General features: G+C 42.9%; 1 protein-coding gene across 1 annotated transcript; it reads right to left on the bottom strand.

Moving 5' to 3' along the window:
- Positions 1-1,188: 1,188 nt before the first annotated feature.
- Positions 1,189-5,204, bottom strand: FBXO5 (F-box protein 5). The gene is made up of 4 exons (XM_054399159.1): positions 4,486-5,204; positions 4,102-4,192; positions 2,922-3,083; positions 1,189-1,440 (listed from the first exon to the last, which is right to left on the bottom strand). Exons 1-4 carry the CDS (start codon positions 5,202-5,204, stop codon positions 1,189-1,191), a joined length of 1,224 nt encoding a protein of 407 aa, XP_054255134.1.
- Between the last annotated feature and the right edge of the window lie 6,754 nt (positions 5,205-11,958).

Here is an 11,958-nt window from a genome sequence, read left to right as displayed (position 1 = left end):
AAGCTGCCATGCATTATGTAACTGCAATCATCCCAATTCAAGGAACAGAACCTACAATGCTGACTTCCCAGTCTGTTATCTAGTTAACAGGAAGAAAAAAAAACACAAACAAAAAACCACCCCCGACATTTCCAGAAAATGATCAGTCTTCCTGTTGAAAGCTTGCCTTTCTTTGCTGTGGGATTACAAAACAGGGAGTTAGTCCTGCAATAAATTCAACCAACAGAAAATTCTCCATTGAATGAATTGGTTGTAGGAAATAATGGAAATTACTGCCAAGAGCCTTTAGGTAAGCTGCAGGAACATAGCATGCAAATGGATTCAGTATGCTTTACACAAAACCACATTTCCTTTTTGTTAAATCAACATTTTTAACAAGCACATACTAGACTTGAGAACTGAGCACAAAAAGGAATCTTTTAAGATGATGATAAGGAAGACTAGATTTGCCAAACAAGTTGTGAATAGCAATTTATTTTCACATTTACAAGACAAACAGGAATAACATTTAAAGTATTTACAAGTATATACATATATTAAAAATTTATCTTATGGTTTCGAAAAAAGTGGCAAAACAATTTTTTTAGCAGTATAGCCATGATACAGTACTTTTTTTTTTTTTTGAAGTTGGAAAGAATATCCCCTCAATTCAAGGAAAACATGAAGTTTCTGAATGGAGAGATCAAGGAGAAGCAACAGTTCAAGATTCACAAGATAAACCACAGTATTATGAACTTTCACATCATAAAATTATGGCAAAGCCTTGGGGGAAAAAAGTAATGAAACCTAGACTCATCATTTTACATTAAAAGGGACTTCATTCACCTCACTTGACATTCTTACTATAAATTCATTGAAAGGATTTTTGCACAATAGTAAAGATTTAAATAAAACAATTTAAGTTTCTCCCTTCAGGCATTTACGAATTGTTAGGACTGCGCATGAAAGGTTACTTGTCAAAAGTGTTTTGGTTTGTTCATTATTGTGGGGTGTTTTGAAGACTGAAACACAGTAGAGGAACTATCAAGACAATAATTAGAATGCTATTGAAATTCACTCTGAATTTTCTTTTAAAAATCTTCCTAATTTTATTCCTCTGGGCTATTTAACCTTTAAAAAAATAGACTAGCAGAAAGCACTTGTTTGATTTTCTTTGTGCACACAGCAGTATATATTGGGATGGGTGCATCATAATCGCCGTAGATTCTTTTTGCTTTTTTTAGTCCCAGGAAGTGGCCCCAGTTTAGAGTTAGGTTTCACTGGTTTGCTGCTCATACAGTCACTGGAGTTGTGGTAGTTGCACATGCACTTTGTGCAAAAGTCAAATCCACAACTCTCACGAATGCACATCGCCCTTTGTAGATAGGAGTCATACTTTGCAGGTGAGCCACAGCGGTGGCAGATTTTAAGGCTCTCAGTATTTTTCAAGGTCTTGGCAGCCTGTTGGAAAAAAGCATACAAAGAAAATAGTGAGGAGGCTAAGTATACATATCAAACATTCCCTGATATATCTAAGTGCCACGAAACATCTTATAATTTCTCCTACTCTAGACAGAGCATAAACAGAGAAATTACAAATTTAGCCTAATTCTGGGTGTATCAAATTCAGATGTAGACTTGAGAGGAATAATCAGTCTAACTGCAGGTCCTTTGGACTGGAATAAAAGTAGTCAATTTAAAATTCTTTAAATTTAAGAAGACAGGCTAAATACAAAGCAGTAAGAAAAGTAGCTCTCTTGAATCCAAGGACTGTTGTTTAGTTTACTTTAATAATAGCTCAAATTTATTTTCTTTTTCTTTAAATCATTAGCATTTTTGAAAAGTGAATCATGTGTCCAGAAATTTCAGCTGTGAGGCATGCTGCATGAGACACCAAATTGAAGCAATTCCTACTCATCTCTAATGAATTAATTTTTGACACAAAAAAATCCACTATTACAAAAAAAATTGTATTAGGAAGTTATAGTCCTGTAGAACACGTCATACCATATCACTGTTATAAAGCATAATGTTTTCATAATTTAAACATGTATGGATATATATGCTTATCAAGGAAAAAAAATTAGGCCGTTACTTCAGTACAGTTAATTTTGAGTCTCCTAATGCTACAAAGTACTATACAGAAGTATTAGAGCATCTTGATTGTACTTCCCAGGGAAATTCTCATTGCACCAATTTGCTTTTGAACTTGATTATAAAAACTTTTCCCAAAGAGAAAAATCTGTTGCTTATTAACCATGGCTCTCAAACATTTTGAAAAGTCTTATAAGACACTTGCAATGTGGACATATACCTACATGCGGAGTTAAAAAAATCAAAAGGCTTAAGAAAAATAACAAGGTGAAGGGAAACTTAGGCTGTTGGCAGTTGATAACAACTCCAAATACATGACATTACTAATATGTAGTTAAAAAGTCATTTCAATGTCAAATAATGAACTAGAAAAAAAGCATAGGATGAATAGGAGAAATATTGTTTCATGTTTCAAAAAAAAAAGAATTAAGTCTTCAGTCATTGTTTTACATAAAAAAGAGACCATTCCTGATGCAAAATTGAAAAGTTTTGTTGGACTGCTTACCTGGAAAACATGTGATTTAAGCCCATGGAAACTGAAAGAAAATTACTAAACTGTTTCATGTCTGATCCATGCCAAAAAAGTAAGCAAAAACAACAAAAAAAACCCCACTAAACTTTCTTATAAGGGCAACTAAATACCTAGGAACAAACCAAGTAGAACATCCTAGTATGTCAATATTCTCCCTTAGTTTCTGACAGTCTTAAAAGAGGCTCCATAAACAGAATCTGGCAGCCTTACCATAAAGAGTTACAAGCACTTCAAATCAGGGATACTATTTTCAGAAATATACTTTACAAGCTGATCGTGTGCTAGACAACTGAAGATGAGTGGAAACCACAGTTACCTCAGAGAACTCCATGAGCCTGCTGTGATTCTTGGATGCTTTGGATCTGGTACCTTTTTTGTTCAAGTTGACAGGTGGGATTGCTTTCTGAATGGAGGCCAAAGCAGCTCGGTAGAGGACATACCCCCTTGTTACAGCATTCTCTGATGTCTCAGTGGCATTCTTATGAAAATAAAACCAAGAATAAAATTTGAGAAGAGACTTATTGGAAGAGACCCCTATCTCAGACCATCAAAACCAACAATCTTCTATTACATAACACAACTTACTTGGCTGATGTTAACACATCATAATTATTTAGGCAAAGCATGGCACCAAGCCATCACAATGTTGTAAAGCACAAAGCAGCTTCCCAAATTCTTTATGGTGAACAGAGATGCTTGCAGTTTTCTTTGAGAAGCAAATTCTTCCCACCAGTTTTCTAAGTTTGCAGGTCAAATTTAAAAAAAAATGGAATACTAGGGAGGAAATCAAACTTTGAGATGAACATTCAGTGGTATCCAACTGTTTCACCTCAGCAGGCTAGCAATACAAAATACTACATAAAATCCAAACTAGTGGTCAACCTTATTCTGTAGCAGATCTTGAGCCTTATTTCACTGTCTTCCATTCTCTCAAGGAAGAAAAACGGTCATAAGTGTTTTACAAGAATCTTGCCTTAGCACAATGCTGTTGGGGTTGGATCTTCTATTTTTGATTTCACAATACAAATAGGCATTAGGAATAGCTTGCAGTGCAAAAAGCTTTTCAGTTTTTTATAACCAACACATCACACTTCAGACTGTTGCGAGAAAGTACAAACAAGCGTCACAGTCATCTGAGCCATTTCTCTGTCTCTCTCCCTCCTGGATCGGTGGGGACACTGAAGAAAGCAAGCATCTGCTTGACTAGCAGGCAGTGCTGTAACTGACCCTTTCCTTCCTGCTTTCCTCTGTAACACAGGACATGGAAATTCTTAAGATATCCATCTCTCCTTGGGTAATCTTCACAGGCAACCTTCCTTGGGCTCCAAAGAGTGACATGACTAGCAATATACTAACAGGACAAATTAAGATGCTACAGTGAGAACATTTTCAATCTAAAACTTTTCTGAAATCTCTTAAGATTGGGAAGAGTCCTAAAATGGCACAAAGACACTGCTGGTTTAGACTTGCAATGTTGAACTGGAGCAGAGACTTACAGAAAGGCTTTTCACAGCTTTACTATACTTTTGGAAAATCTGTTTATCTTCTTGTAGAATCTTCTGCCATGTTGTGCTGACTTTGGCAAAACTGCAATGACAAAAATATATCAGTTACCTCCTAGGAAAGGGAAAAACTGTTTATTTCATAGTGTGAATAACTAATGCAACCTTTTTCTTTCATGTGCAATATGAGATTACGTTCACAGTCCTGATACTTAATTTGCCTTCCAAGGAAACAGTAACACTTTGTGTTTTAGTATATTATTACATGATATTAACCAGTGATTAAATGTCACAGGCCCCATACCTAGAACATTCTTAAAACATCTGATTAGTGTTACTTTTTTAACTTTCCTAATAAAATGAGATCAAAATACTTACTTTATTAAATCCATCTCACCAAGATGCCTTAAAATGTTTGCTAGAACATGCTTCAGGTTCTTTTGGAAGAGCTCAGCAAGAATGTCTATTCTATCTAGTCCCATTTTCTTTCCAATTAGATTACAAAGTTCAACCTTTCCTCTGAAAACAATTTTTTCTACTGCAGCCCAAGACTTCAGATTGTTTTTACCACTTTTTTTCAACGTTGAGCAAATCATTTCTTCGTAATGGATTACTGGCAACAAAGTCTTCTTTGAAAACTGTGTTTGGTTTTGGTTCTTCATGAGACATTGCTTTGGTGTGCCACAGATATTCCCCGCCAAAGGTATACTATCCTCATGTTCTACTGGATCAGCATATCGATTACTTAACATAGAGGAATAACCACTGTCCTCATTAAATTTACTGTTTTCCAGTGCCTCCATTTCATTGATACCTTCATCCAGTCTCTGGTTTATCTGTTTGTTTTCTTTGTTATGTACAGGTTTTCTTTCATCTTCAAGATCTAGAACTCTGGTGGCTACATTGTTTGAATCACTAAGGAGTGCTTTCTGACGCTCTTCAGCACAGCTTTTACAAAAGCTTTTCTCATAATTGCGGCAGGGTTCTTCCAGTCTTGTGTTCTCCACAGCAGATTTCAGTGGTGCACACCCAGCATGAAGAGACGTACAACCAAAATCACGTTTCATTTTGAAAGAGTTGTTTAAATTTGATTTCATTATTTTGTTTCTATCCTGCAAGAAACAAGAACAGTATTACAACACAACATAAACTGTATCACAAATTTTTTCCTGTAACGAACTGATCATGCCTTCCTTCTGAATCATGAATTTTTAGCTTTTTAAGTCACTTTCACAGAATCACCATGCTTGAAAAGGACTTCCAAGACCATCATGTTTCTAGCATCTAAAATACAGACCATTAGTGGAAGGATTTGAATGGCCACACAGTAAATCTATGTAAGTTCTTCTTGAAATTAGAGCTTTATGCTGCACATAGCTGGAGCGAGAAAACTGACTGGGTCATTTACTTTGTCACCATTCCACCAGTACAGATTATGTTTAGCACACCAATGCCTCCAATTCCTACTCTAAATGCAACTACACACTCAGGACTCTTAGAGCCTCTGAAAAGGACACCAGTGGCAGAGTTCCATGAGTAACTGCAGGGACATGCAGGGGTTTAGCTAGTCTACAGCAGCCAGAAGCTTGCATCCAAGGCCAGAGGAAATGCTGCTGATGTAGCCAGGTATCTTGCATTTCTAAAAGAGGAGGAGACCAAGTGGCACAGAAAAAGCTTGAGTGCTCACATGTCTGTGTAAACTACAACGAAAACTAGCACTGCTTAAACAAAATTAAATAAGGCTTCTTACAAGCATAATTTTTAGAAGGTGGGAGGTCAACTGTTACTGTCGGGAAATTGAGCTTTTCTTGCCCTGTTTCTTTCCCCTCCCCGCCCCTCCCGAAGTGTGGTGCTATCTATATTAACAACGGCGGGGGGATGGGCAAGGACTGAAGGGGGAGAAGGAAGCCATCACTCTCGTGTTAAATCTAACGGGAAAATAATGTTCAACAGTTCGTAAGAAAACAAGGTCCCCCATTTGAGTAGGTATTTCAAGGGATTTAAGCACACCTAGCAGTTTTGGAAAAAAATAGAAAAATGTGTTTCTTGAACGTCTCAGAGCAGCAGAAGTCCCTTCTTACATACATTTGGTGGAAGAAATGAGCAAATACACTTATGGCTTTTTACAGTGTGAGCTGAGAGAGAGCTACAATTCCTTGGCTAAGCCTCCTTCTTTCCTTCTCCCGTCGCTTCGCGCGCCGAGGAGCTTTTGGGATTAAATACTGCAGAGCTAGAAAATGTCCCCATCCCGTATTTAGGGCTCCAGGGCCAGCTCCGACCTCCTGGAGAAGTGGGCTAAGCCGGGAGACCCCACAGCGCTGTCAAGCTGCTCCTGCCCAGCGCTCAAGATGGCCCAAGTCGGAGGCAGGCAGATCAGCTCTCGCCCCTGCCGTGCCCCATGGCCCCAGGAAAAGCCTCCTGTGCCTTCGGAGGTCTCCGTTTCCCCCCACATTGAGGGATTCTCCCAAAAATGGTGGCGGCGAGCCAGCAAGGAGGCCAGGAGTGCTCTGGGGGGATGCCCGGCGTGGCTCTACGGGCGGGAGATAACGCGGCGCCTCCCCGCCAGCCACTGCCCGCCGGCGGGAGCTTGTACTACCCACCTCGGCTTCAGACCCGACCCCCACTAATGCGCAGCAGGGCGCGCCGCACACGCCGTTCGGTGGCGGGACGCGGGCGTTCCGCGGCTGCCTATGTGCCGCCGCCCACTCCCATCTTATCCCGCCGGCGGGATAACCGCGGGGCGAGGCTGGAGAGAGCGGCGGAGCCCCCATCCCCAGTTCTCCTGCAGCCTCTCAGAGCTCCACAAACACCTAAAGTCCCTACACTACATATGCCGGTCCCCACCGTCCCGACCACGGAGCCCTCTCACTTACAGCATCCCGCTGCCCTGAAACAGCTCTACCACGGAGCCCTCAACACTGTATCCCACTGCCACAAATCGCTCCTATTAGGGAGTCTTCATCGTAGCGACCACGCTGCCCCCCATCGGCTTTGCCATAGAGGTCCCCGCGATCGGTCCGCACTCACCTAACAGTGCTGCGCCGCTGCGGCCGCCGGCAGGGAATGCGCGGTAGCCCTCGCCGGGTACTTTTAAAAACTTTGAATTTGGTATCCAAACCCTGTCGACCAATCCGAAGTCGCCGATGGGGGCGGTGCAGCTAATAGTAGGTGAGCAGAAGGCGGGGACCAATCCGCGGCGCCGTGGGCGGAGCCAAGCCATCTCATATTTTTCCCTCCTCGGCCGGCAAGGAGATAGACTAGTGGTGGAGAGGTGGCGCGCGCGCGCTTCGTGTAGGGTGGGGCTTGGGGGAACAAGAGCTTGGGGCAGCGCGCGGCACGGCTGGCGGCGTCTCCCGCCCGGCGGCTTGCCCGCCCCTTCCTCCCGTCCTCTGGCAGCCGGGTGGCCTCACGGCGTTCTCCTAAACTAACCACCGGCATCTGAGCCATGGGGGTGATGTGACAAGCACATGAGTATTGCCTGGCGTCCAGTTTACATATGCTTTTATCAATGGCTGTGCCTGGGATGTCTCACACCCCGATTGTGCGAGCTCCTCTGCAGGTGAAGGATTTAAGTCTGACGGTGGATCGTACGTCTGGGCTTCTCCTTGTGGAAGAACTGTACTTTAAAGTACAATTAGTAGTAGTTGGCAGAGTGAGGAGTGCTACTGGGAGGTGAGCAGCCATGGGATCTTAGATGGAGGGATCCCACAGCTGCTGCAAATATCTGCTCACAGCTCAGGGTGGGTTGCATTTGTAATCACAGAATACACCTGGTTGGAAGAGAGCTCAAAGATCATCCAGTCGAACCTCCAACACAGCACTGAAGGGTCAACACTAAACTGTCCCTAAGCCCCAGGTCCACACACTGCTTAAAAAGCTCCACGGATGGGCTCCAGGCAGGCCATTCCAATGTTTGATAACCCTTTCTGTGAAGAAGTATTTCCTAATATCCATCCTGAACTTCCCCTGGTGCAGCTTGAACCATTTCCTCTAGTCCTTCCACTTGCCACCAAGGAGAAGAGGCTGTCCCACTCCTTCACAGGAAGTTAGGGGTTGGAAGGGACCTTGGCAGATCAAGTCCACCCCGCCTGCCAGAGCAGGACCATAGAATACAGCACAGGTTGCACAGAAACACATCCAGACAGGTCTTGAAAGTGTCCAGAAAAGGAGACTCCTCTGTCCCTGTTCCAACAGATCCATGCCTGTGCAGAGGACTCCAGAGCTAGCCCAACACTTCAGGTGGGGTCTCAGCAGAGCAGAGGGGCAGAATCCCTTCCCTTCCCCCTGCTACCCACACTGCTGGGGATCAGCCCAGAACCACCTCCCATTTTCCACCGTATCTGCCCCTTTTCTGCTCCACTCGCCTCTTTTTCCTCTCAAATCCCATGGCACCTGGGCTTTATTGGAGTCTCCTCCCACCCCAGGTGTGGCCACTTTCCCTCCCCACCCACTCCCCTTTTTAATCTGCCTCAGGAAAGGCAGAAGCCTTAAACTGAGCCCACTTGGGCTGAAGGATCCTCCTTTCATCACCGGTGAGTACCTGTGGTGCACATTGGGTGGGGTGGGGTGGGGTGGGGGACAAAGGCCGGAGGGCCTGGTGGTCCCCCGGTTTAGGTAGGTAGAGGTTGATGGTTACTCCAATATTCTCTATGGCTGCTTTCTGAGCCTCCTTACTGGGGCTTTGCTCCTCTGTGTGGTATAATGGTTGGTTGAGGGTCTTGCTCCAGGCTCTGGGGTGGGTGCAGAAATGGTGATAGTAGAGCAGGAGTTGTTTGGGCAGGGTGGAGGCTGGTGTACAGGGAGCAGGGGCTGCTTTAGGAAGATGAAGGGGGGTGGTGGTGGGGAGCAGCAGCTACTGTAGGCATTTCCTCATGAGGAATAGATAAGTAATATGTTTATGGCTTAAGTCGATACCTATGTTGTTATAGGTTATATCAAAGCAGTGCCCACTGAAGGATGAAGGTGTCCTAATTAAAAGTTTCTGAGCTTTCTTTTTTAATTTACTTGCCCTGTGGAAGTTAAAAGGTATTGTATAAAATCAAATCCTTTTTACCCAATGCTTATTAGAAGAATGGAAAACATATTGATAGATCTGGTTTGAAGAGGAGTGACAAAATAGGTGCAGGGACTTATGGTCATGAAAGTTGCCAGGGGAAGGGTAAACCTTCTATGGACTAAGTGTTTTGTGAAAAGGATCCTCTAAGCTAAATCACTTGGGTTTAACACCATCAATGCATTTTGTAGATTAGCCTGTCCACGTTCAAAAGGTAAATCTCTGGGGAGACCTAATAGTGACCTTCCAGTACCTGAAGGGGCTACAGGAAGGCTGGAGAGAGAGACACTGTTTGCAAAGGCAGCAGTGACAAGACAAGGGGCAATGGCTTCAGACTAAAGCAGATTTAGATTGGATGTTAGGAACAAGTTCTGCACCATGTGGGTGGTGGAACACTGGAACAGGTTCCCCAGGGAGGTGGTTGAGGCCCCATCTTTGGAGATATTAAAGGTGAGGCTGGACAGGGCTCTGGGCAACCTGCTCTATTTGAGGATATCCCTGCTGATAGCAGCGGATGTTGGACTGGATGACCTTTGAAGGTCCCTTCTAACCCAGACCATTCTATGATTCTAACAGGGCTGCCTCTGGACTGTGAGTACTCAGTGCCAGCTCATGTCCACCGTTTGACCCCCAGCATCCCCAGGTCCTTCTCCACAGGGCTGCTCTCAATGAGCATCCTCCAGTGGTACTTTCTTCATCTCTTGACCACCGCACCCAGTCCTTGCTCGAACCTTCCTTCAGGTAGTCATAAAGAGCAGTAATATCTCCCCTCAGCCTCCTCTAGAATGAACAACCCTAGCTCCCTTAGATGCTCCTCATAGGTCATGTGTTCCAGGCCCTTCGGGAGCATTGTTGCTCTTCTCTGTACACACTCCAGCACCTCAATGTTCTTTCTGTAGTAAGGGGCCTGGAACCGAACACAACACACACCTCACCAGTGCTATGTACTGATCATTTTCTTGTTCCTGCTGGCCCCGGTTTTTCTAATACAAGCTAGGATGCTATTGGCCTTCTTGGCCACCTGGGCACACTGCTGATTCATGTTCAGTTAACCAATACCCTCAGGACCCTCTTGAAGCTGCAGCTTTCCAACCACACATCCCCAAGTCTGTAGCTTACCATGGGGTTGTTGTGACTGAAGTGGAGGACCTGGCACTTGGCCTTGTTGAACTTCATAGAGTTAGCCTTGGCCTGTCAGTCTCACCTGTCCAGATCCTGTTGTAAAGCTTTCCAGCTTTACACAGCCATCCAGCTTGGTGGCATCTGCAAATGTACTGATAAGGTATTAAAGAAGACAAGCCCCAATACCCTGGGGAACACCACTAGTGACTGGGTGCCAGCCAGATTTAACTCCATGAGATAACAGGTCTCATATTAAAATCAATACCAAGCAAGAAATGAACCTCAAATCTTTATGCAGTGCTGCTTGCCGTGACAGACCAAGGAGGTAATCCTCAAGATGGTTAAGTACACCTTGCATGATGCAGTCAGATGCCAGTTTTGGCATATCTCTGCCAGCCTCCTGTCAGAACCCCAGGATATCTGTCTTTTCTCACAGTGACCAGAGGCTGGCCACTTGCAATACAACAACACATCCAGTGTTTGTGTGGGAGCTAGACAAGAACAGGAAGGCTGTGAGCCAGCCAGGATCTGGCCAGGCTCACCATCTGAACTGTCATAGAAAGTCTAGGGTGACAGAGATTTGAACACTTACATCAGTTTCATGTGGTAGTCCAGTGTTTGGACCTGGCTGATGGCCCTTATTTAGAGGAATATGAAACTGAAATTAGAAAGAATCATAAACTCCATCCATCACTTGGTAAGAGATAGCCTGACTTCAAGTGAAGTCAAGACGACTGTGACACGTGCCCTGTAGCACTGATCTGCTAGGAATAAAGACTTCAGTCTTAGTTTCTGTTCCAATTAATATCTAATTATTTTATACACAAAATGCACCAATTTTTTTTTCTCACTTCCTTATATGCCAGTTGGGAGTTGTAAATCTAGACTTGGGTCTCACACTTACAACAGGAAATATGTATGCTTCACCTTATGCATACAGGCACAGCTGAAGTTAATGTATGCATCTGTAATTAAAAATCTGGAACTCAATCATAGTTACCGTAGAGTATTTCCTGGAAAACAAAGCTTGATAAAGGTATAGGATGATTCTATGTGTTTTGTTTTTTGGTTTTTTTTTTTTTTTTTTTGTCATGCAGTGGTTCAAACTGCAGTCTCAAATGCAGTCAAATCAAAAAAAAAAATAAACTGATAGTTAGAAGCTGATTTTTTTTTTTAATATAGGATGTTTAAATAACACATCTCTTATAAGCTAACTGTAGAAAACTTTGTTCCAATTCTAATTAGAAGTCTGAAAGTAAACATTCCTATATTCATGGCAGCATTTTTCCTTAGCTTCCAATTTCTTATTTATATTTCAAATACATTCTGTTTGTGTATACACACATGCATAGATACAATATGTAGTGGGATAGTGTGGCATGGAAGCTGCAGGTTTTATATTCCTATATATATTTAGGACTGTAAAATAAGGGTTAAAACCAATAAATTAAAAACAAGGCTTGAAAGTCTTTTACATACAAATATGCACATCTATCAGTAGGTTAGAAAGGTTAAAGTTTTACTTTGTTTTCACAGATCAAATGTTTGAAGATGCCGTTAAACAGACAAAACCACTGAGATGCTGTTCATGTTGTGCAGCTTTTAGAAGGATCAATAAACTGGTGACTCCATTAAAAACATAAAGGAAACAATGAACTGAAGCAAAATGGAGACTG

Source organism: Indicator indicator, chromosome 2 (genome assembly GCF_027791375.1).
Source record: "Indicator indicator isolate 239-I01 chromosome 2, UM_Iind_1.1, whole genome shotgun sequence".
Lineage (NCBI taxonomy): Eukaryota > Metazoa > Chordata > Aves > Piciformes > Indicatoridae > Indicator > Indicator indicator.
The sequence above is the reverse complement of the archived record's forward strand: the minus strand, read 5'-3'. Positions and strand labels throughout refer to the sequence as shown.

Excerpts from the sequence above, each read along its gene's own strand:
- FBXO5 (XM_054399159.1), bottom strand. The coding sequence starts at position 5,204 with ATGAAATCAAATTTAAACAACTCTTTCAAAATGAAACGTGATTTTGGT. Across the intron at positions 4,193-4,485 it reads GGTGAGATGGATTTAATAAA|TTTTGCCAAAGTCAGCACAA; the intron begins GTAAGTATTTTG and ends TTGTCATTGCAG. Across the intron at positions 3,084-4,101 it reads AAGCTGTGAAAAGCCTTTCT|AATGCCACTGAGACATCAGA; the intron begins GTAAGTCTCTGC and ends TATTTTCATAAG.